The sequence below is a fragment of the Heloderma suspectum genome, chromosome 2 (genome assembly GCF_057233095.1).
Source record: "Heloderma suspectum isolate Gila_16-S chromosome 2, 16-S_ref, whole genome shotgun sequence".
In the NCBI taxonomy this organism is placed as follows: domain Eukaryota; kingdom Metazoa; phylum Chordata; class Lepidosauria; order Squamata; family Helodermatidae; genus Heloderma; species Heloderma suspectum.
Window position 1 is genome coordinate 160,153,092 of NC_139459.1, and position 26,041 is coordinate 160,179,132.

The window sequence follows — 26,041 nt, forward strand, 5'->3', positions numbered from 1 at the left end:
TTTCATCCCAGGCTTTGATACATCCCAACCTTTAATTGTTGTCAGAACTCTATTCAATTATTACTGTTAACAGTTCAATAGCATTGAGATTCCTAATTCTATTCAAAAACTCAAAGTAAGTGAAGCAACTTATAGTTAAGCTGGGCAAGTTGGTGAGTGGGTGATTGGATTTAAGACTTAAAACTAGACCCAAGGGGTGGGGGAGAAGAGGGGATGATTAACCCTCCAATCTAAATCACTCCTGCAGCTACTATTTTCCATGCAGGAGAAAACATATACATACAATAGGTTTCTCCACAAGGGCAAGTAGCAGTTGGGGGGAGGGGGGATTAGATCAGGAAAACAGCTCAATGAGAAAGACGTTAAGCATTGCCATGCCAAACCAGTTCTCCTATGGCTGCTTCTTTAACAAGTTGCTTTCTTTTTTTTTAAAAGGGAGATCTGAACAATGTTGTTGTCAAGGCTGAGGGGGCCCTGGGCAAGAGATGCCCTCTGGGCTCTTCCTCAACACTCCCAGTACACCCACCCCTCTCTCCAGTTTCAGTCCCCACCATGCTCTCTACCCCCCCCACCCCTTTCTGTTCTCTCCTGTTCCACTCCCTGACGCCCGTGTCCACTCTGTCTCTCCAACCACCTTATCAGGCAGGCAGAAGCACCTTTCCTCCCCCCCACTTACGTTTTAGAATAGCTCCAGTCATCCCCAGCAAGCTGATTTCCTCAGCATGCCTCTGGGCTCATGTGGCCATCTAGAGGCCAGCTGGAGAAAGTTGCCTCCAGTACCTGGACTGTTCTAAAAGTTAAAGGAGGAAAGAGAGAGAGAGAGAGAAAGACAGGCAGGCAGGCAGGAAAAGGTAACGCTGGCTGGGGAGAGAGCGAGCAGAGTGCTGGGTGGTGGGGAGACTGCATTTGGGAGACCTAATCATGCGGGTGCCCAGACCTCCACCTGGAGGTCCGGCTCTACCAGTGCCAATGAAACTGATCACTCATTTTCCACTGTCTCATCCAGTTTGGCACTTAGAATTCTGTCACCTTGAAATCTGTGGAATCAGCTGGAAGGACTAGAAGTTCTTACCAGGCTATCATGGTCATTAGCACAATTCAGCCAAAGTTAAAATACATCTAAATCCCGATTTCAATGAGCAAGATTTTGAAAAGCACTTACTTCTCTCATTGAGATAAATAAGATTTAGAAGTGCTTAATTTTTTACTAGAATTTGTCTGGTTTTAAAAATTGTCTTACGTCTCCCTCTCTCTCTGTGTCACGCTAAAAGTTGTTTCCATAGGGTTGTTGGTGCTGAATTGCTAAATCAACCCTTTTCCTCACATTGGCCAGTTCTTTGTGAATACGTGCACACATGTGAAGATTTGTAGGAATGCATTAACCCAGGGAGAGTATGAGAAACATACCCAGCATAGCATACTCAGTAATGCAAAACATACCCAACATAAAGGAAAGACAGAAGTTTATCTAATAAGTTCAGCTTCCCGCTGGCTTCAATGAGATGATCCCCAGTGACAAAAGGCTCTGGTTCAACACCTGTGAAGGAAAGAGGTTTTAGCAAGAAGCATCACTACTAATACCCTAAACTACAAAGGAATGACCGCTGAATATGTATTCTAAGGCAAAACACATCGTCGCACAGCTGCTCCCAAGTACTATTAAATAAACTCTGGAAGGGGCCTGGAAGTCTTTTCCTGATCAAACCCTCTGGACTGGCGGGATCCTTGGAATAGCCCTAACATCAGCACACAGCAGGCTCTAAAGCTTCACAAGGAGAGCTAATCCACAGATAGACTTTGCATCTGTTGATGTGCAGCAGTCCACACAACCTGTACTAGATCCCAGGTGATATGCCCTTTTCTTACTTTTAAGTCCCACTTTGAGAGTCATTGTTGACTAAAAGCAGTAAACAAAAAAAACAATAAACTATAAAATACACTATTCGACAGACAGCATCAAGACAGAATTAGAAGCAGCAGGTGCCCTGTAGCCCTGAGTTCTCTCCAAACATTCTAGTAAATAAAACAGTATTTGCGCAGCTTCCTAAATGTCAGGAAAGAACTAGCAAGGAGTATCTCCCTGGGAAAGGAGTTCCAGAGCAGGAGAGGGAGCACCACAGAGAAGGTTCAAGATCTTCTCACCTTTAACTGTGCCCCCTGAAAGGAGAGAATGATAACAAAGGTCTCCTCTGAAAATTTCAAGGGACCCGGGGGAGAATAGGAGGCAGTGTTCTTTCAGATAATCTGGGTCCAAGCCCCCTAAAAAGCTTCAAAAGTTAACACCTTCACTTTGAGTTGAGATCAGAAACAAAACTGTAACTAGTTTTAACACTAGTGCTCCTTTAGAATAGATGTTATACAAGACCTTGGGCAAGCCCCCTTCAGGAGGCTAGCTGCTGCATGCTGGACCAATGAAAACTTCTAGACACCCTTCCAAGGTAGGCTTTCATACAGCACAACACAGTTCTGCAATTTTGGAGATTACCAAGACATATGTGATGGTGGCTAGCCACAGCCGTCACCTGAGAATCCACCTAGAGCACTGGATTTAGGAGCAGCCACAAGCTATGAACTTGCTCCTTCAGAGGGAGCGTGACCATAGAATAGTAGGGTTGGAAGGGGCCTACAAGGATCCTGCAAAGGACATGCCTAACTCCTAATCCATGGCCACCTCATGCACCCACCCACCACAAGCAAGGCCTCACAACCTCATAACACCCGTTCAGGTATTCTACTGCCTTACCAGAGTTAGAAAAAAAGGAAAGATATAATCAAGATATAATCATATAGTCATCAATATGCTAGTTCAGCGCAAGCTTCCCCTGGGTCTTCTTGCAGATATCAAAAACAAAAAAATCCTGTTAACACCAAGCCCACAACCACTTCCATCAACTGCGGGTCTACTAGGCATGACAGTGGGAGGTACAATAGCAGAATCCCAGGCTGTCTCAAGAACACCAGGTATACACACTTGATATAGGTAGTTTAATGGACAATCTTGCAAGAACGATGGAATCCCATACATCACAGCAAGTTGACCTACTCTTACATGCTATCAGGTGGGAAATGCACATTTACAACACTGTGAAGTTATGGCCAGTCCCGTCTCTCTATAATATACCTATAATAAAGCTATACACACATAATGGGCAGTATCCAATTCTGCCTGTCCACAAGCGGAATTGGTGGGGCTGGCCACTTGCTGGCAGTCACCACTGGATACTGCCCTAAACAATGTGTGCATATAGATGAAAGCCCTGATGTGATGCAAATCCTAAGCTGCTCATTGGCTGTGTGCCAATATTCTCAAATTTGAAGAAGTAAAAGTACAGTTTACTGAGGCCCAACAGGTTCAGAGTTAAAGATCCTTTGTCCAGACCAACTGAAAGTACATTGCAGAAGGAAATCCTTGAGACACTCGCACACTGTTTGGTAAAAGCAACTTAAGACAGTGTATGGGGTTCAATAAATGGTACTGTTTATTTGCGGACCTTTGTGGTTTCTCCTCTTCAGGGCCTGGATTGGTGCCTCCCTCCCATTTTCCTTCTAATGGGCAAATGAGCCATGGGATCTGCTCAGCAAACCAACACAATTGTTACACATGACTCACTCTACAACAGCATCAGTAATACTCTTCTCATTCTTACCATTGAACAGATATGGATGAGCTACACATTTCCGGAGTTGAATTAACACATTCTGGAGCTTAGCTTTCTTCCCTGTTTCATTTTCAAATGCATCTGAAAAATGTAAAATATATATTTTAAAAAACACAGCTGTTATATACTAGCTGGGTTTGAACAACATGACAACCCACTATGGGCAGCCAGCCATGGTGGATTGTCGCATTGCCCGAATCCAGTGCATTTTCAGTAGGGTGGCATAATTTTTGCAGACAAGCCACCCTGAGAACACATGGCTCGTTGTAGGGTTGTTCGTACCCATGGTGGGTTGTCATGCTGTCTGATACCCAGGAGAGCGATTTTATTATGGGTTGCCAGGATCGGCTACAGAGCCACTTGGCAAGAGCAGCAAAAAAGCCCATGTCACTCTTTGCGATCTCACCAGTGCTGCCTCCAGCCTCCCTCGTCAGTGAATGCCCCTCTACCGATGCCCAAACCGCAAGTTGGAGGGTCCGCCACTTGTCTCCTGTTTATTTTTTCGGTGCTTTGGGAGTATGCAAATGTGCTCCTCTTTATTATTTATTTATTTTTATTATTATTCCCATACTTTTGAAAGAGTGCACTTTCACCTGCCTGATATGTGTAGTCTTGCCTTATCCAAGTCCTTGTATGTTGCAGCTGCAAAAGGGAGCACTGAAGTGGAATAGGTAACATTCAAGGAAACTGACAAGGCAAGACTACAGATAAGCATTATTTAATACCCACCCCCAAGCCCAGCCATTTTAAATTTATGTGTAAATGAAATGACTAGTTCTAAAATCTTCCCGTGGTCCATTTACCTAGGTCTTTCATCAAAACAGCCTTGTAAAGTTTTCTCTGCAGCGCTGACATTCCATGGTAGAGAACAACCTCCACCTTCTTTGGGAGTTCTGCTGCAACTTCCTCCTTCACTCTCCTGAGCAAGAACGGCTGCAACAGACTATGCAGTTCTTTGGCTGAATAACTGAGAGAGAAATGCTGTTACAGCCCTGAGTTTTACATACGAGCACGGGGAGGACCAACACTCATTCTCTTGGATCTTCCAGAAGTGCACCATGTTGCCAAGATGTGACTATTAAAACCGAATGAGGCTACAAGAAACTGCACCAGCAAGGGATGGAGTGCTGTCTCCTGAATGTTCATACTCAAAAAGTAAGACAAAGTACATGAGCAACAGGGAGCTGCGTTTCTATCATGGGTCACAACCTAGACTGTTTTTAAGTAGTACAAAAAAGCTCCAGTTAAACAGACAAAACTGTGGTGCTGGAGAAGACTCTTACGAGTCCCCTGGACTGCAAGGAGGTCAAATCAGTCCATCCTAAAGGAAATCAACCCTGAGTGCTCATTGGAGGGACAGATACTGAAGCTGAAGCTCAAATATTTTGGCCACCTAATGCGAAGAGAAAACTCTCTGGAAAAGACCCTGATGCTGGGAAAGACTGAAGGCAAAAGGAGAAGGGGATGACAGAGGATGAGACGGCTAGATAGCATCACCGATGCAATGAATATGAACTTGAGCACACTCCGGGAGAGAGCGCAGGACAGGAAGGCCTGGCGTGCTATGGTCCATGGGGTCACGAAGAGTCGGACACGACTGAACGACTGAACAACAACAAACAGACAGAAGCTAGCTGAAACATTACATTCAAAGAGGGCTTCCTGGAGCACACATATCAAGCTTGGACACGACATGCATGCCTTACATCGCCTGTGTACAGATTTCCAGGAATCCTGGCCAAAGAAAGATTCCCAGTCATATGTACATGGGGGCATGGGCAGCTACACACGTTATGGTTGCTGGCGTAGACTTGCCCTGCTATTACGAGTGCTGTGTGGCTTATCCAAGCATCATTGGCACTTTCTGGCTAGCATCCATATAACTTAACTAAGCGAGCCAACCGACTTCTCTTCCCACACATATTTGGCAAGCTCAGCCCTGTTTCGCACATTTTTAAAATTATGCTTAAAAAAACAACAACTTAAGAGTCTTCGTGCTTCCCCACTGCAGATGACAGAAATATAGGTCTCTGCATGTGCATTTGTGAACTGATGAACCCCCTAAGTATAGCCGCTCATACCATTTAAGTTAAAAACAATTAAGAGAGACCAAGCACAATTGCACATTGCTTCTAACTCTATTGGAAAGCAAAAGCCAAGGGAAATAGCCATATAGAATACATGAAGACAGGATCCATAACAGCATACTCAAAGCTTTATAGAAATCTAATGGTTCTTTTTTTGTCCCACATAATTATTTTTCACAACAGTTCAGGAGCAGAACCAGAAAGGACACCTGTGTCCCAACTACCAGTATTTTGCACGTAACAGCCAACAACCAGTCACAATATTTTTACTCACCTGCTTTGTTTTTCTTTTCAATTCCATGGTAACAGTCAACAAATTCTTCCACTAGCTCCCTGGGAAATGTAACTGGTTCAATAAAAGCAAGCATGGCGTATAACTCTTGGAGACTGTTCTGAATGGGAGTACCTGTCAGCAGGAGGCGAAAATCTGTTGGAAACTGAGAGATCCAGAATATGTAGTTGAGGCACTGCTGGAAGGCGGATTTTTAGTAGTCACGCATCATCATCAGACCTGCTCCTGCTAATTTAGTGGGGATAAGGTAGAGGGAGGCGAGGTGAGGTGGGAGCATGATCTGGTCCCTCCGAAGACTGCTTTGCATCTCAAACTGCTTGCCCTTGTGGCATAATCAGTGAAGTCAAGTAGAGAGGCTGGTCCAAAGCTATGAAATCCCTTCCCTTTTCCAGAAATGTTGTAAAACTTGATTGTTTTCTGGAAGAGCTGAGGCCTATTTACTAGTGTTAAGCAGGGTACTTTGTTTTAGTTGTGACATATTTTAGTCCAGTTGTGCATTTTCCAATTATTTTCTTTACTCTGCTATTAGAATATACTGCTATCTAGTTTGAATCCTAAAGACAAGACAATCACCAAACTGAAAAAACAAGAACTTACACACAGGACAGGAAGGCCTGGCGTACTATGGTCCATGGGGTCACGAAGAGTCGGACACGACTGAACAACAACAAAAGGAACCGAAAGAACCTTCGCCTAACTGAGTTCCAGTCAGAAGTTTAAGAGAAAGATATATTCACTGGGAAAGAAGGAAACAGCACAATTGTACAATTTACCTCCAAAAGTGTTTTATGAAGCAGTGAATCCTGATTCTTCAGTCTGTGAGCTTCATCCACTATGAGGCAAGCCCAGTTAAAACTGAACACAAAGCAGAGAAATTAGAGACCACAGTTATCAGAGTATCCGGACATGAGATTCTTCACCCAGAGAGACTGGATGATGTTGAGCACTAGGGCTCCCCCCACCTTGCTCCCAGCTGAATTATTACCACCAGATGCCTCCCTCTTTCCTTGGTGCTGCGCTGTTCTCACCATGTCTCCGAGACTCTGCTTGCAGCCCAAGGCAAACCCCGGCTACTAGTCCCCCCCCCCCCCAAACTGATTTGAATAGGTAAAGCACAAAAAGGTGATGTTATTTAGAGGCAGTGGCCTGATGATCCTTAAAAGTAAAACAACTATTTTCACATCTCATGCAAACATATGGAGTTTGCTTAATTTCCACAATAATTCCACAATCTGGACCCACCATTTTTAGATGAGTGGGTTTGGACAGGAATGGATTCATGGAGGGAGAATGACCACAAATGCCTCTTAATGGCCACATCCATGCCCAATATCCTAAGCACTGGAGAACTCTGTCTTTAGATGGCCAGTGAGAACTATCCAAAACACTTAGCCTAAAATACACCCAATGGGACTACTCCATAGCAAGTAGTTTAAGAAACAAATACAGCCTTCCTGTCAAGGGATTGGATTTAGATTCTCCAGTTAGAAGCCAAGAGTATCTATCTATACCAAAAGTCCTTGTCAAAAAGTTTATTTGCTGAAAGTGACAGAGGAAAAATGTGAACCAGAGAAAAAGTATAAAGTAAGGGCTACAGCTTAATACAATAAATGTTAATTGATTAATTGGAAGTGTTTAAGTTGATCTATTCACTGAATTAGCATACAAGTTAACATATGCATTTAGGTATATTTTATTATTCCATTAGAGAGCAACAGTAAAGGTTAAAACGTTAGAACGAATCATATGTAATACTGGGTGGATTGGACTGGACTGGATAATTTCCAGTGTCCTTTCCAACTTGGTAACTCTACATTTCTAAGATTCAGGTTTAGACAGGAGATTCCCTTAATAGTTTGGCTGGGCAAGTATCTCCTTCTCTCAGGTAAATTAGAGGGGATACATTGTCATGGGAACTAAATATTTATTTATTGATTTGATTTATACCTCACCTTTCTACCAAAAAATGGCACTCAAGGTGGCTTACAAAACAATTTAAAATCGATTTAAACAATAAAACACAGTAAAATACAATAAAAGCATTACAATTACAGAATAAAACAGCACTCAACCCACAGACCCATTAATAGGCCAAATGCCTTCTTGAATAAAGCGGTCTTTGCCTTCTTTTGGAAGAATAGCAGAGAGGGAGAGAACCTAGTCTCCCTTGGGAGGGAGTTCCACAGCCTGGGAGCAGCCGCTGAAAAGGCCCTCTCTTAGGTCGCCACCAAATGCACTCTGAAGGCAGCAGTCTCAAAAGAAGGGCCTCTCCAGAAGATCTTAAGAACTGGGCAGACTCATATGGGAGAAGGCGGTCTTTCAGGTAGCCTCATCCCAAGCTGTATAGGGCTTTATAGGTCATAACCACCACTTTTAATTCTGCCTGGAAACACACTGGTAGCCAGTGAAGCTGGAAGTCTGGCTGCAGCATTCTGGACCAGCTGCGGTTTCTGAACAGTTTTCAAAGGCAGTCTCATGTAAAGCGCATTACAGTACCTGGCAAAACCTTCAGAGAAGGGGTAAAACTCCCCCCCCCCCCCCCGCATGCAGCAAAGAATGATGTAATCAACCTAGGTCTGTCTATGAAAAAACAACAACAATAGGAAGGCAGGCAACAATTTGAGTCAAAGACCTGAGCTTTGGACTGTGAAAAACTAACAGCATCTTCCTGGACTAGATTTGGGCCTCTCTGTGTGAGCATTTAAGCCAAGCTCCCTCCCATGCTTGACCTGTAGATTTGTAAATAAATACAAATATTGCAAGATACCATAAAGCTCCAGTGACCTCCTTCCAAAAGGGATTGCACCACTAGAACTTCTCATCACTCAGAGAATTGGGGTGTGTGTAACAATGCTAGAGGCAACCTCAATTTTCCAAGTGCTAGTAATTAGGTAGCCAATATGGCACCACCAACACACAAGGAGGGAGGTATCAGCAGGTTTGGGGGAACCCCAAGGTTTGCAAGAACAAAAGATCTTTATTAAAAATCTGAAATCTCAAAAATAGCCCAGTGAGGACTGAGCATGTTCAGTGTTGAATTTGGCATCTTCGTGTGTGGCCAGTCAGATACAATTCTCCCCCAAGCCCCCATAAAAGGTATAGGGAAGCAGTACTTTGTTGGGCTCTCCAGACACTCAAAGAAGAGGCTGCTTGGTAGGAAGTGGGCCCTTCCTTATCTGCCAAGTCACTGCTTTGTCCCCTCCCTAACTGAGATGGGCGTGCAGCAAAGAGGACCTCCCCACAATCCTCCATGTTTCCGCCATTTCTGTCTCCCAGAAGAGGGTTTGGAGCAGAACTTCTCTGCAATCACTGCTCTGCTCCTTCCCCCTCCTTTTATCCCCACCGGATCATGGAAGAATCACTGCTCTGTTCCTTCCTCCAGGCACACAGTCCCCAGCCAGGAAATGGGAGTCTGTCCCAGAGGCATCTGCCAGGCAGCTTTTGCGGGTCTTGGACAAGGGGATGCCAGTGGGGGGCCCTTTTGTCATGGTGCTGTCCCCTCCTCGATTAACCACAGTGATCTGCATTAATTCACAGATCGTAGCACAAACCTATAGCCTTATATCACAGGTGAGAGAACGAAACAAAAAAAGGCTTCTTCTAAGGCCAGCTAGTAAAATCAAGGCTGAGATTTGAACCAGAGAGTTTATAACTCACATTCCTAGGCTATAATCCCAGGCACACAGATGACCTGATCAACACCTGCACCTATTGGTTCCAATGGGTGTAGATGCACAAAACTACAGAGATTCAGGCTGTTACTTCGGAGTAAACCCAATTAAATTAAAGGGCAGACCAGAAGCTTGAAGAGCAACAGCAAGATGAGGCAGTGGGAAATGCTGAGGTGAAGAAAAATGGAATAGAGGATACTCCTTGGAAAAGGGTGACAGTTAGGAGAAGAAGAACTAGACGCCACTCTGCACCAGTGGAAGCAGTGGAGCTGTGGAACCGATTCCAGGTACTTGCGGATGAGACTGGAGGACAGCCTGCAGAGGAAGAATCACAGGGGAACCTGCATGAGAGTGAGCAAGAGGCTAAAGGTCAGTCAAACAGAGGCGATGAAACCCAGGCCTACAAGAAGAAGAGAAGAGTGGTAGTAGTGGGAGACTCCTTGCTGCGTGGGGTCGAGACCCAAGTATGTCGCGAAGACCCATGGACTCGCCAGGTATGTTGTCTCCCGGGAGTACAGATTAGAGACGTGACTGAAAGGTTGCCTGCACTCATAAAGCCCACTGACAGGTATCCCTTTCTTCTCATCCATGTGGGAACAAATGATACCGCCAAGCGGAGCTACAAAGAGATCACGTCAGACTTTGAAGCTTTGGGAAGGAAACTCAAGAACTTTGGGGCCCAGATAGTTTTCTCATCCATCCTTCCAGTAGTTAGAAGAGGGATAGAAAGGGAACGAAAAATACTCCGGGTGAATGACTGGCTACGAAGGTGGTGCCGACGAGAGAGATTTGGATTCTGGGACCACGGCCTATACTTCCTGGAAGATGGGCTGTTGGCTAGGGATGGGTTGCACCTCACAAAGGCTGGGAAGAATGTGTTTGGCCACAGCATGAAGAACTTCATCAGGAGGGCTTTAAACTGAATCCTACGGGGAAGGGAGATGTAATGTTGGGGGTAACGATGGACATAGGCGCATGCACTGCAATGGAGAGAACAGCTCTGATAGCGCCCAATAATAGTCTTCAGACATATGTAGGAAGAAAGCCAGACTATGAAGCACATGGTCTTCGATGTCTATATACTAATGCCCAGAGTATGGGAAACAAACAGAACGAACTTGAACTCTTAATACAGGAGGGAAATTATGACTTGATAGGTATAACTGAGACTTGGTGGGATGACTCTCATGACTGGAATACAGCAGTTGAAGGATATAACTTGTTCAAAAAGAACAGGAGGAACAGAAAGGGAGGTGGGGTTGCTCTGTATGTGAAAAATACATATCTCTGCACAGAAATACAGGAGGAGGAGCTTGGTAGCCCCAACGAGAGCATCTGGGTTGAAATAAATGGAGCAAAGAATAAAAGGAACCTGGTGGTCGGAGTCTACTACCGGCCACCCAATCAAGGAGAAAACGAGGATGAAACTTTTGAAAAGCAAATAGCCAATGTTTTAAGGAAGCATGATGTAGTAGTAATGGGGGACTTCAATTTCCCCGATATTTGTTGGGAGACAAATTCTGCAAAACATGGCCCCTCCAGGAAATTCCTGACTTGTGTGGCGGATAACTTCCTCCTACAGAAAGTAGAGGAAGGAACTAGAGGATCGGCTATCCTTGACTTGATCCTAACCAACAGAGATGACTTAGTGGATAAAGTAGCAGTTACAGGAACTCTGGGGGAAAGCGACCATGTTGTACTTGAGTTCTTGGTTCTAAGGGAAGCAAAAGCCGAGTGTAGTCAAACGCGTACCCTGGATTTTAGGAAAGCTGATTTTAATAAACTCAGAACAATGATCAGTAAGGTCCCATGGCAAGCGACGCTAACGAGAAAAGGAGTCCAAGATGGGTGGGAACTTTTAAAAAAGGAAATCCTCAAGGCACAATCACAAACAATTCCAACAAGAAGAAAAGGTGGAAGACAACAGAAGAAGCCAATGTGGCTTCACAAAAAGCTTAGGGATGACCTGAAAACAAAAAAGGACACATATAGGAAGTGGAAAGAAGGCCAAGTAACAAAGGAAGAGTACAGACAGGTAGCACAGAATTGCAGGGATGGCGTCAGGAAGGCTAAAGCGGAGAACGAGCTGAGGTTAGCGAGGGATGCTAAAAACAACAAAAAGGCTTTCTTCAGCTACGTGCATAGTAAAAGGCAGAGGAAAGAAATGGTTGTTCAGCTATTAAATAAGGATGGCAAAACGATAACAGATGACAAAGAAAAGGCAGAGGTGTTCAATTCCTACTTTGGCTCAGTCTTCTCCCAAAAGAGGGTCTATGACCCCCCTGGCAAAGGCGAAGTACAGGCTGAAGGGTAGGATTGCAGCTTGAGATCGACAGGCATATGGTCAAGGAACACCTCATTACTTTGAATGAGTTCAAATCTCCAGGGCCAGATGAACTGCATCCTAGAGTCATAAAGGAACTGGCAGAAGAACTCTCAGAACCGCTGTCTCTTCTCTTTGAGAAATCATGGAGGACGGGGGAAGTGCCAGATGACTGGAGGAGGGCTAACGTTGTCCCTATCTTCAAAAAGGGTAAAAAGGAGGAACCTGGGAACTACAGACCAGTCAGTCTGACATCAATCCCTGGGAAAATTCTGGAGCAGATCATAAAGCAATCCATCTGGAAGCACCTTGACAACAATGCCGTGATTACTCGAAGCCAACATGGATTTGTCAAAAACAAGTCCTGCCAGACAAATCTGATCTCATTTTTTGATCAAGTCACCTCCCTTGTAGACTGTGGGAATGCTGTAGACATCATATACCTCGACTTCAGCAAAGCTTTCGACAAAGTGCCCCATGATATCCTGATGAGCAAACTAGCTCGATGTGGGCTAGATGAAACAACGATCCGGTGGATCCACAGTTGGCTACAGAATCGGACTCAAAGAGTGCTTATCAATGGGACCTTCTCAAGCTGGGGAGAGGTAACGAGTGGGGTACCGCAGGGCTCAGTCCTGGGCCCAGTGCTCTTCAACATTTTTATTAATGACTTGGAGGAGGAGGTGCAGGGAATGCTGATCAAATTTGCAGATGACACAAAATTGGGAGGGATAGCTAATACTTTGGAAGACAGAAACAAAATTCAAAGTGATCTGGATAGACTGGAGTGCTGGGCAGAAAACAACAGAATGGCATTTAATAGGGACAAATGCCAAGTTCTGCACCTAGGAAAAAGAAACCAAATGCACAGTTACAAGATGGGGGATACGTGGCTCAACCACACTACGAGCAAGAAGGATCTTGGAATTGTTGTCGATCACAAGCTGAATATGAGCCAACAATGTGATGTGGCTGCAAAAAAGGCAAATGCTATTTTGGGCTGCATTCATAGAAGCATCGCTTCCAAATCCCGGGAAGTACTAGTTCCCCTCTACTCAGCACTGGTTAGGCCTCATCTGGAGTACTGTGTCCAGTTCTGGGCACCACACTTTAAGAAGGATGCAGACAAACTGGAGAGGGTTCAAAGGAGGGCAACAAAGATGATCAGGGGACTGGAAACAAAGCCCTATGAAGAGAGACTGAAAGAACTGGGCATGTTTAGCCTTGAGAAGAGAAGACTGAGGGGAGATATGATAGCACTCTTCAAGTACTTGAAAGGTTGTCACAGAGAAGAAGGCCAGGATCTCTTCTTGATCATCCCAGAGTGCAGGACACGGAATAATGGGCTCAAGTTACAGGAAGCCAGATTCCGGCTGAACATCAGGAAAAACTTCCTGAGTGTCAGAGCAATACGACAATGGAACCAATTACCTGGGGAGGTGGTGGGCTCCTCCACACTGGAGGCCTTCAAGGCGAGGTTGGACAGCCATCTGTCCGGGATGCTCTGACTTGGATTCCTGCATTGAGCAGGGGGTTGGACTCGATGGCCTTGTAGGCCCCTTCCAACCCTACTATTCTATGATTCTATGAAATTCAGAACTTGTTTTTGAGTAAACTTGCATAGAAATGGGATGTTAGCCACCACAGTACAACAGCTGTATGGTTTTACAAGATGGGCAACAAGGGAAAATAAAGAGCCACATCACCACCACAGTTTGTTTAGAAGCTACAAATAAACAGGAAAATCAGATCATCATCTTACAAGCCATGCAAATGAGGAAAAAACAGAATTTGATGCTGAAACTAGAAAAAAATTATGCAAAAGCTGAACAAGCAAGGCTGAACCCATAGATCAATATAATAACACAGAACAACTTATTTTAAATACCACAGATATAACTTGCCTCACACACGTATTTGTTTAAAGCTAGCTATAAACTTAAGGGAGGCATGGAGGGAGAAAACGAAAACTAGGTTGGGAATAGCTGTATGGTGCTCAGTAGGTTTTCTTGAGTGGAATCTAGCTGGCAGAAGCAGGTGATGGGAGGTTGCTCTTAATGCTGCCCTGGTGGCTGGGCCCGAACAGCCATGCAAATAGCTGCTCAGCGGTGGGTGGGGCTTCAGTACCCCAGCAGCAACAGCTGAGAAGGCAGGTGGGCAAATCTGTAAGGGAGGTGCTGATTCATGACTGGTCCACAAGGTAAGGAGCAGAGTTCCAGACTGCTCCGTCCAGCGTCTGCTGCTGATTTGGCTTGCCCAACTAAGCATAAATGGAACAGTGCAAACAAAACTGAAGCAAACGCAGACAAACCAGGCATTGTAACTTAAGAATGTTGTTGCCACTAAATTTTGCCCTCCTCTGCCATTGGAGAAACATTGCAAAAGATCTTAGAAAAGCAAGCTGCAAGAGCAAAGACTCTCTTGCTCCACTCCTTCCACTGGGTACACCTCTTATGCCTGCCCCGGTGGCCCCTGGGACAGGCTCCTGGGGAAGAGCAGGGACACTTGGGTGAGAAGCTGAAAGCACAGCTATGCTAGAAACCCAGATCTTCCAAAACATGAAAAAGGGAGGGGGGGGTGCTTTAACTAACTGCGTGTTGCGGGGGGAGGGGGGATTTATCAAGCCACAGCACATTAAAAGGATAATCAATCTCAACTAACCAATTAACACTCCAGCCATCATATTACATGGTTCTTAAGAAAAGATGCCTAATCCATTCCAGAAGTGTTGATGGAGTCCAACACACACACACCACTTAGCGCCAGTGTAATCCATCAGCCATTAAAATCCTATCCCTTAAGCCCAGCTGCAAGAAGTTAGCCAAAAGGAGAAAGGCCTGTTTCCTTTGAAGGAGGCACAGATGACCAAATTTGAAACTTGCATGTTATGGGAAGTGCCAGTAGCCTTTCCCCCCTGTAAATCCAGTGTCCTCACCGTTTTAGAAATGCTGCATCTCTTAGGCATATCTGCAATCAAGTGGAAGAAAAGCGTTATTCACATCCTTCTACAGTATTGTAACAGTAGAGGCCTACAAGTTGGTTGCAGCTGGAGAGAAATGGCTGGTTTGCATGTAACACTAAACCATGGTTTAGTGCTATGTGCATGTGGAAGGTGTCCCTGCAAAGCCTCAGGCTTGCGCACTCCCCCCCCTTCTCTTCCTCCCACATGAATGGAAGAAGGACATTGCTAGTGTTTAGTTCTGGCTTAAAACAAACTTTGGTTAATGAAACAAACCATTTTCATAATCCATTCTGACCAGACCTTTAAACTATGATCTCTGCTTCGTATGTGCATTTTCTTTGAAAGTGAAACTAAATGCTGGATGAGAAGGGGGTGGGAGAGTGTGTGAGCCTAAGCACATGGTTTAGCATTACATGCAAACCTATGAACAAATCAAGGAGTGAAGTCTTAAACTGAGACTCTGGCCTGTACACCCAGGCTGTTCCCCAACCCTTTATTTTTACAGGTGCAAAATCATCATATTACACTATTATGTAAATAAAAATGTTTCCCCCTTCTTTTTCAAAGGAAGGCCTTACAGTGATCACACCAAAACCCTAAAACCCTAAAAATGAGTTAAAATGTACTTTTCACAGGCTCAGAATCCACACCTTTTGATGCCATTTAGGAATGGAAACCCGCCACTCTAAATGGCAGTGCATTGTGCTCACACAGGTAGAATCAGTGCACCTTGTATTTCCAACTCCTTACTATGTCTGTGGGTCTACAGAGGCGACAGACATGCCTACCCTCATTCCTACTCAAGTAGCAAAGGGTTCCTGCTGAAGTTCACTTTCCACCATGTGGAGAGCTATGGGGACAAGTGATAAGGATGCCACAGAAGGGGCAGAGTCAGTGGACTTCTCTCCACCCTCCCCCTGCTACTCTAATTGCATGGGGGCAGGGTAGGGAAGACATACACACACATGTCTACACAGAGCTGCAGCTTAACAGACATCTTTCTGTTCGTAGCTACTGCTAAGAGCTACCCCCAAACAGCCACATACAGGCATTGGGCTAAACATAATGCACCCCTATACTGAACTTGTGGGCTGGACAGATACAAAGCCAAGGGAACAGTCAGATGCAATCCACTGAAGTATGAACAGAGCAACAACTCTATATTAACTACTGTAGAAAATGTCAAGTACCTCATAAGTCGTCAGCACAATGTGGAAATCATGACTGGAGTTCAAGTCATGTTGTAGCTCAGCCCTTTCTTCCTTGTTTCCTGAATATGTCACGAAAGAAAGCCTTGGAGAAAACCTGTTTTTAATTTTTAAAAAATGCTATTGAGCAAGATATAGAACACACTTTGCTAATCAGAATCTATGAACATATCAAGCTGCCTTCTACCAAGTCAGATCATTGGTCCGTAGCTCGCTCAGTACTGTCCACTCTGGCACAAGATGCTTTCCATCTGAGACGGGACCTTCTGTATGCAAGCGATATGCTATAACTGGTGCTCTAAGTTGTGATCTGCCTCCAGTCCAGAAAATGCCTAAAGATAACCTAAGTTATGTATCTCAGAGAGGTTACTGTGAAGGGGAATGGAGTCCCTGTATGAATTTCACACCCTATACGCATTTCACCCTACACTTTCTTCCCAGTCCCTGCATGGTGTTGTCATACAGTCAGGGCCAGAAATATTGGAACAAGGATAACTGTTTTGGCAGTTGGCCTCTGTACACCACCACATTGAAGTTGAAAGGAAACACACCCAGATGGGAGCGAAGTCAGGACTTTCAGCTGTAATTCAAGGGGTTTAGCAAAAGTGGGGCACCAACCATTCAGGAAGTACAGCCAGTGGCATACCCCCCCCATTGTTGGTGGCTCATAAGTAACGGAACAAATGGCTGACAAGCAGCTGCATGGCCAGGTGTGGCCTGTTTCCTGGGTACTCCATGGCCAATCAAGCAGAGAAAAGGCCTGGAGGTGGTTCTGTTACATTTGCATTTGGTAGCTGTTCATTGGAACCCCCAACATGTGGTCCAAAGATGTGTCCATGTGAGTGAAGGAGGCCATCATTAGGCTGAGGAAACATGTTAAAATAAAACCATTAGAAAGATAGCAAAAACAGTGGGAGTGGCCAACACAACAGTTTGGAACATCCTGAAAAAGAAGGAATCAACTGGCAAGCTCAGCAACAGCAAAAGGCCTGGCAGACCACGGAAGACAACTCAAGTGGATGACGGCAGAATTCTGCTCATGGTGAAGAGGAACTCTTTCACAACATCTAGCCAGGTCAAGAACGCTCTTGAGGAGGTAGGCATGTCATAGTCAACATCTACAGTCAAGAGATGGCTTTATGAATGTAAATACAGAGGCTTCACAAGGTGCAAACCACTGGTAACGCTCAAGAACCGAAAGGCCAGATTAGCCTTTGCCAGCAAACACCTAAAAAAGCCTGCCCAGTTCTGGAATAAGATTCTTTGGACTGATGAAGCCAAGATTAACTTGTACCAGAATGATGGGAAGAGAAAAGGATGGAAAAGGAAAGGAACAGCTCATGAGCCAAAGCATACCACATCATCTGTCAAACATGGTGGAGGAAGTGTTATGGCATGGGCATGTATGGCTGCCAGTGGAACCGGGTCACTGGTGTTTATTGATGACCTGACTGCTGATAAAGCAGCAGGATGAATTCTCAAGTGTATAGGGCTATACTTTCTGCTCAGATTCAGCCGAATGCCGCCAAACTGATAGGATACCGCTTCATATTGCAGGTGGATAATGACCCAAAACATACAGCAAAAGCTACCCAAGAGCTTCAAGGCAAAAAAGTGGGATGTTCTTCAATGGCCAAGCCAGTCTCCTGATCTCAACCCAAGAGAGCATGCTTTTTCCTTACTGAAGGCAAGACTGAAGGAGAAAGACCCACAAACAAGCAGCAGCTGAAGGCAGCTGCAGTAAAGGCCTGGGAAAGCATCTCAAGGGAGGAAACTCAGCATTTGGTCATGTCCATGGGTTCCAGACTTCAGGCAGTCATTGACTGCAAAGGATTTTCATCCAGGTATTAAAGGCAATCCTTAAGTTTGAAATGCTGTTGGTTTGTTCCATTACTTATGAGCCACCAACGACAGGTGTGTCTGTATGCCACTGGCTGTCCTTCCTGAATGGTTAGTGCCCCACTTTTGTCAAACCCCTTGAATTATAGCTGAAAGTCCTGACTTCACTCCCATCTGGGTGTGTTTCGTTTCAACTTCGATGTGGTGGTATACAGAGGCAAACTGCCAAAACAGTTATCCTTGTTCCAATATTTCTGGCCCTGACTGTATGTTCTGACTATAGCAAGTTGTCCCTGAAACTTTTCTCAAACTGCCACAACAGCATTCTGCACACTGCTCACATCAAAAAGGAGACAGACAATGGTCTCCTTACTACATGGCTGCTGTATAGAATTTTGCAGGTACATGGTGTAGGACAGAGCAGGGGTTGTTCACTTGTGACCTTCCAGATGTTAGACTGCAACTCCCATCATCCTTCACCATTGGCTATGCTGGCTAGGGCTGATGGGAGTCCAACATCTGGAGGACCACAAGTTGCCCGCCCTTGACTTAAAACAATTTGAAAATCAATGAGTTGGATCCAGACTTAATCATACTTAGAGTACGCCCATTTAAATCAATGGGACCTAAGTTAATCACGACCAACTTGTGTGGGTCTCCTCAGTGTATGACTAAGTCTGGAATCAACCCACAATGTTTATCATAACAATGCAACAGAGAAAAAAATACTCTGGAGATCAAAGCACTTCCAGATTCATTAAAAGACCCCTAGTGACTAGAAATATCCATAGCTAAATGATTCTGGACTTTTAATGCCAGTATTGGACGCCATTAGGCATTAATGGTTATTCTGGATTTTAAAATTTGCCTTTGAAAACACCTATGTTTCTCATTGCTTCAAGAAGTTTACAAACACTGAAAAGCTTACCTTTTCAGTTCCTCTTTCCAGTTGTTTAACACAGACAGAGGACAAAGTATCAAAAAAGGCCTTTTATTAAGCTTCCCACTTAAGACAACAAGCAGAGAAATAGTCTGGAATACATAAGGAAATACACAGATTTTGAGTGTCATTAACTGTAATGCAATGCTATATCCATCTTCCTCCTACAATGATTAAGCAGTGGATTTCCTATAGAAGGAGAGAATGATGCACCTGACAAGTCTTCCCAAGACCCATTTCATCACCCAGGATGCAGCCATGCCAGGTTCCATAGCAGTGTGTCAGCCAGTTTACACCTTCTATCTGATAGGGGCGTAGATGAATGCCTACAACAAAAGAGAAAGAAAACAATGTACATGGATATGGTTGCATAGGGATTACAGGTTACTCGTTACAGGTTTGACACCGTTGGGAGGCTAGAAGTTCTACATAGCTCAACTATCAATTTTTCTTAAGCTTTCCCTCTGAAAACACATCATGCAGGAACTTATGACCTATATAAACATCCAATGTGCAGTCAGGTGGACCTAAAAGGCTAGACGTGATATTTTAATTTGTCAGGGGTTACAGCCAAATCTTAACCATGATTATGTAGAACCCTTGCTGGGTTCGCACGATACAATAGGCCACGGAGACTGCCTGCTGTGCCTGAATATTCAAAATAGCCAACTTGATCATGTGTTGATCATGCAAACCCTGTTACTGACTTCATCAGGACTTACTTCCACATAACTTGTTCAGGATTGCAATATTATGAAGAGGTAAGTGCTGGAATATTTTAGAACTGGTGTGCACAACCCACAGCCCCCGTCCCAAGGCATGAAATGCACCCCCACAGGTGCCCTGACCCCGCTGCCGCTTCCCACTGCTGATTTTTTGCCACCAGCACTTCTCTCCGAATCCAGTGCTTCTGCCTCCCAGCCCCCAGCAGTCCTGCTTCCAAGATCACTGTAGTGATCTTGGTGGAGACCTCAGCTGTTGAGGAAGGGTCTTTTAACAGAGGTGCACAATTTGGCTTGCAACCCCTGCCATGGCAAATGTTCGGTCACACTCTGCTGAGAATGACAAACACAAACTTCCTCAGATGTGGGAGCAAGCAGGGGGCAGGGGGGAGATTGTTCCCACAGTTGTGCTATGCTTTGGAGGTGCTCAGTTTAACTGCAGGAATTATCTCTTCCCTCTCTCTAGCCCTGGGAGATGTTTGGGCACCACATTTTAAGACTTCCCAACTGTCTTGGAAGCAGAGTGCCAAACCACAAACTGAAACATTCTTCTCCAGCTCAAAACTGGGATGGGGGCAGCGACTTGTTAGCTTGGTCCTTCACTTCCGAGGCACTTTGCACTGGAGAGGCTGGCAGAGCTTGCTTTGTGCTATGCTTCTGAATAGCCCAGTTCCAAGAACAATCCCACACACATTCTGCTTGGATCCCCCAAATCCAAGCAGAAGAAGCACAGGAGAATGCCCTTGACTTCTTGTGGCATTTGGGAGGCACAGGATGAAGTCAGAGGAAAGAAGCTGGTCCTTGGCGAGCAAGGATCCTGGCAGCCACAAATTATTGGTAGGATATCAATGCCAACCAAAATGTGTGGACAACTGATCTTGAAAATGTGTAGCAATGCCACACTAACAGCCCAATCCGACACATTTCGTTCCAATGAATTCCACTGTGCTTGCTCTCAGGTAAGTGGGTATGAGATTGCAACCTAAGGCTGCACTGTTACACACGCTTCCCTGGAAGTAAGACCCACTAAACTCAATGGGACTTCTTACCTGGGATTAAGCCCCACTGAGTCTATGCATGAGTAGATATGTAATTGCGCCATAATTTATTTATTTATACCTGTTTTTCTCAGAGCAGTATTACAGCAGAAGGGAAAATATACATTAAAAATAACCATAAACAAAAAAGCAGCAATCTAAAATATAATACAAACACTTCTGTATGGCCAGGCTGTGGGCTGCTAAGGTTTGGAGGTGCCGAGAAAGTGATAAGCCAGATCCAGGTTTACTTACAAGGAGACTTTATTGAGTACTTACAGCACACAGGCGTACCCAGTGGTTGGATCAGACAGCTTCTCTGAACCAGGAGCTGTGGTGCAATATGGGTTTTATACCATACATATTAGCAGTCAGGCAGCATGACAGCAGCAATAGTTAATTAGTGTTCATAAGCAACTTTCCCAGCACAGCCTAACAGTGCTTGGTTCCCAGCACAGACACCTGTAGCTTTAAGACAAACAGCATTCCACTTCCCAGGCACATCCGAGACTCTGATAAGAGAAAAGGTACCAAATCTCATTCGCATGGAATGTGCAGAGGCAGCCACATTGACCTTTGACTCATCTTACAAGCCAAGGAGCCCACTTGCAAGGAAATTGCACTTAATAAACCAAAGCAGAGCGCATTATGGATCTCTAAGCCTCTCTAAATTACTATTAACTTGCTTACAGGCCTGGGGTTTTACAACTTGTGGCAGTAAAGCATTAAAAAGCCTATTGTAAAAGAAGAGTTTTCAGCTTACAGCAAAAAAGGCCAAAGAGGGCCCAGAGGGCAAGTATTCCAGAGCTGTGGTGCTGCCGCACAAAAGGCCCTCTTTTTCACACTGACTCACCTAATAGCCTGAGATGAGGGCACAGAGAGTAAGCCTTAGAACAAAGATACATATTCTAAAGTGCGGTGGAAATGGTTTGAAGACATACTCTGCCCTGGAAATAAATGCCTCAGAATGCAGTGAACATTTGCTGAAACCACTTCCACCCCACTTTAGAATATCTTCATGCTTAACTGCCTTCATTGGTGCTCATCATAACCCATTGAGCTACAGAGGTTTGACACCTTCTTGTCCTGTTCCCTCAGCCCACCAGACTGACAAAGCAAGAAAGCATTAAAACACTCTAATCCTACAGCAATACATTTCGAGAGCCCTGTGAACATCCAACTTGCGTCTGACACTTTTGCGGGGTAGCCACTAGAGGTCAGGACAAAAAGGTAGGCAAGGCAATCTCTCCCGCTGGATAGTCTTGCATATGAAGAACAGCCCCACTCTTAAGTACCTTCCTGTCTTTGTGGGAAATATAGAAGAGCACAGTCTGTTCTGGTATGCTAACAGCCAAATGGATTCCCACAAGGAAAATGGCACTGGTGATTAATCAGTGTAAGACAAAGCAAAGTTTCCTAGAAGTATTAGAGGATTCCTAAGTCAGAACTTGGGGAAACCAGATTCAGCTCCCAATAAGGGAACCTATCCCCAAAGCAGAAAGGGAATGAAGAGAAGATATACAAGAGTCCCCTTGATAGCATATTTGCTATCCTTTGTGGCAAAGAGAGCTGTCAGCTACCATCTAATTTACCTCTGAACGAAGCCCCATTTGTCAGCATGCTGGCTCTTATCCTTGTTTGCTCTCCTTCACCATCTTCTTCCAAGAGAATATCGGTGTATGACCCATCCGGATCACAACATGGCTGTTGCAGTGCACAGTGTTAGTACTGGACTGCCAGCTAGATAGCTCCAAGCTCAAGATGGTGATGTTGAGTTCCAACTCATCCTGACAGATAATAGTTGAACAATTGTTTCTCCTCTTGCAATGCTAGGGTTGTAATCCTATACACAGTTGTTGTTGTTCAGTCGTGTCCGACTCTTCGTGACCCCGTGGACCATAGCACGCCAGGCCTTCCTGTCCTGCGCTCTCTCCCGGAGCGTGCTCAAGTCCATATTCATTGCATCGGTGATGCTATCTAGCCATCTCATCCTCTGCCATCCCCTTCTCCTTTTGCCTTCAATCTTGCCCAGCATCAGGGTCTTTTCCAGGGAGTTTTCTCTTCGCATTAGGTGGCCAAAATATTTGAGCTTCAGCTTCAGTATCTGTCCCTCCAATGAGCACTCAGGGTTGATTTCCTTTAGGATGGACTGATTTGACCTCCTTGCAGTCCAGGGGACTCGTAAGAGTCTTCTCCAGCACCACAGTTCGAAAGCATCAATTCTTCGGCACTCAGCCTTCCTTATAGTCCAGCTCTCACAGCCATACATTACTACTGGGAAAACCATAGCTTTGATTAGACGGACCTTTTTCGGCAAGGTAATGTCTCTGCTTCTTACTATGCTGTCTAGGTTTGCTACAGCTTTCCTCCCAAGGAGCAAGCGTCTTTTAATTTCATGGCTACAGTCACCGTCTGCAGTGATCTTGGAGCCCAAGAAAATAAAATCTGTCACTGCTTCCATTTCTTCCCCTTCTATATACCAGGAAGTGATGGGGCCAGATACCATGATCTTCATTTTTTTAATGTTGAGTTTCAAACCAGCTTTTGCACTCTCCTCTTTCACCCTCAACAAGAGGCTCTCTAGATCCTCTTCGCTTTCTGCCATTAGGGTGGTGTCGTCTGCGTATCTGAGGTTGTTGATAATTCCCCCAGCAATCTTAATTCTGACCTGTGATTCATCCAACCTGGCGTTTCTCATGATGTACTCTGCATATATGTTAAATAAGCAGGGCGACAATATACAGCCTTGTTGTACTCCTTTCCCAATTTTGAACCAATTGGTTGTTTCATGTCTGGTTCTTACTGTTGCTTCTTGACCCTCGTACAGGTTTCTCAGGAGACAGGTAAGGTGGTCTGGTACTCCCATCTCTTTAAGAATTTGCCAGTTTGTTGTGATCCACACAATCAAAGGCTTTAGTGTAGTCAATGAAGCAGAAATAGACGTTTTTCTGGAATTCTGTTGCTTTCTCTATGATCCAGCGAATGTTGGTTATTTGATCTCTAGTTCCTCTGCCTCTTCGAAACCCAGCTTGTACTTCCAGTAGTTCTCAGTTCACATACCGCTGAAGCCTAGCTTGTAGGATTTTGAGCATCACCTTGCTGGCATGTGAAATGAGCACAATTGTATGGTAGTTTGAACACTCTTTGGCACTGCCCTTCTTTGGAATTGGAACGTAAACTGGCCATTTCCAGTCTTGTGGCCACTGTTGAGTGTTCCAAATTTGTTGGCATATTGAATGCAGCACTTTAACAGCATCATCTCTTAGGATTTTAAATAGCTCAGCTGGAATACTGTCATCTCTGCTAGCTTTGTGTTAGTAATGCTTCCTAAGGCCCACTTGACTTCACTCTCGAGGATGTCCGGCTCAAGTTCAGTGAACGCACTATCATGGCTATCAGAGACATTAAGATCTTTCCTGTATAGTTCTTCTGTGTATTCTTGCCACCTCTTCTTAATCTCATCTGCTTCTGTTAGGTCCCTGCCTTCTTTGTCCTTTATCATGCCCGTCTTTGCACAAAACGTTCCCTTCAGATCTCCAATTTTCTTGAAAAGATCTCTAGTCTTTCCCATTCTATTGTTTTCCTCGATTTCTTTGCATTGTTCATTTAAGAAGGCCTTCTTGTCTCTCCTTGCTATTCTCTGGAACTCTGCATTCAGTTGGATATATCTTCCCCTTTCTCCCTTGCTTTTCGCTTCCCTTCTTTCCTCAGCTACTTGTAAAGCCTCATCAGACAGCCACTTGGCTTTCTTGCATTTCTTTTTCTTTGGGATGGATTTCGTTGCTGCCCCCTGAACAATGTTACAGACCTCTGTCCATAGTTCCTCAGGCACTCTGTCTATCAGGTCTAATCCCTGAAATCTATTCCTCACCTCCACTGTATATTCATAAGGCATATGATTTAGGTCATACCTGAATGGTTTAGTGGTTTTCCCTATGTTCTTCAATTTCAGCCGAAATTTTGCGACAAGAAGCTCATGATCTGAGCCACAGTCAGCTCCAGGTCTTGTTTTGACTGACTGTATAGAGCTTCTCCATCTTTGGCTGCAAAGGACATAATCAATCTGATTTCGATATTGACCATCTGGTGATGTCTATGTGTAGAGTCGTCTCTTGTGCTGTTGGAAAAGTGTTTGCTATGATCAGCATGTTCTCTTGGCAAAACTCTATTAGCCTTTGTCCTGCTTCATTTTGTACACCAAGGCCATACTTGCCTGTTCTCCTGGTTATTGCTTGACTTCCTACTTTAGCATTCCAATCCCCTATGATGAAGAGGACATCTTTTTTTGGTGTTAGTTCTAGAAGGTGTTGTAGGTCTTCATAGAACCGATCAACCTCAGCTTCTTCGGTCTCAGTGGTTGGGGCATAGACTTGAATTACTGTGATGTTGAATGGTTTGCCTTGGATTCGTACTGAGATCATTCAATCGTTTTTGAGATTGTTCCCCAGTACTGCTTTTCCCACCCTTTTGTTGGCTATGTGTGCTACTCCATTTCTTCTAACGGATTCTTGCCCACAGTAGTAGATACGATAGTACCTGAATTAAATTCGTCCATGCTTGTCCATTTTAGTTCACTGATTCCCAAGATGTCGATGTTCAATCTTGCCATCTCATGTTTGACCACCTCCAGCTTACCTTGATTCACTGATCTGACATTCCAGGTTCCTAAACAATATTGTTCTTTACAGCATCGGATTTTCTTTTCACCACCAGACACATCCACAGTTGAGTGTCCTTTCGGCTTTGGCCCAGCCGCTTCACTCTTTCTGGCGCTACTTGGAAATTCCCTCTGCTCTTCTCCAGTAGTATATTGGACACCTTCTGACCTGAGGGGCTCATCTTGCGGCGTCATCTCTTTTAGGCTTGTGATACGTTCCATGGGGTTTTCTTGGCAGGAATACTGGAGTGGGTTGCCATTTCCTTCTCCAGTGGACCACATTTTGTCAGAACTCTCCACCATGACCTGTCTGTCTTGGGTAGCCCTGCATGGCATAGTTTATGGCTTCACACAGTTAATTAGGAATAAATCCCATGGAATTCTGTGGTACTTGTACCATCTTTGCAGGCACTTCTAATCAGGGGAGCTACAGATCTCAAGACACCCATCAAACTGCAATTCCCAGAATTCTTTTTTTGGGGGGAGGCATATCAGTTACTCAGTGGCATAAAACCCATTTTAACCTGTAGCTTAAGTATACCCACAGCACATATTTATTAATATTTGTATACCATTTGATATAACAAAATCTCTGCAGGTTTACGTGACAAAGTATTAAAAATCACTATAAAAATACTCAACAA

At 44.6% G+C, this 26,041-nt stretch overlaps 1 protein-coding gene across 6 annotated transcripts in view; it reads right to left on the reverse strand.

Moving 5' to 3' along the window:
* The window catches only part of CHD1L (chromodomain helicase DNA binding protein 1 like), a 63,353-nt gene that overhangs the window by 34,156 nt on the left and 3,156 nt on the right, over positions 1-26,041 (reverse strand). For 5 of the 6 annotated variants that reach the window (XM_084835414.1, XM_084835417.1, XM_084835418.1 and 2 more), the window contains 9 exons: positions 19,195-19,307; positions 18,970-19,073; positions 16,185-16,299; positions 14,968-14,999; positions 6,812-6,893; positions 6,021-6,183; positions 4,463-4,618; positions 3,648-3,740; positions 1,441-1,537 (listed from right to left, as the gene is read on the reverse strand). In XM_084835414.1, coding sequence (XP_084691540.1) covers positions 1,441-1,537; positions 3,648-3,740; positions 4,463-4,618; positions 6,021-6,183; positions 6,812-6,893; positions 14,968-14,999; positions 16,185-16,299; positions 18,970-19,073; positions 19,195-19,307 — 955 coding nt within the window. Of the gene's footprint in view, positions 1-1,440; positions 1,538-3,647; positions 3,741-4,462; positions 4,619-6,020; positions 6,184-6,635; positions 6,775-6,811; positions 6,894-14,967; positions 15,000-16,184; positions 16,300-18,969; positions 19,074-19,194; positions 19,308-26,041 lie in introns of those variants that run through there. The other variant, XM_084835420.1, reaches the window with a different exon arrangement.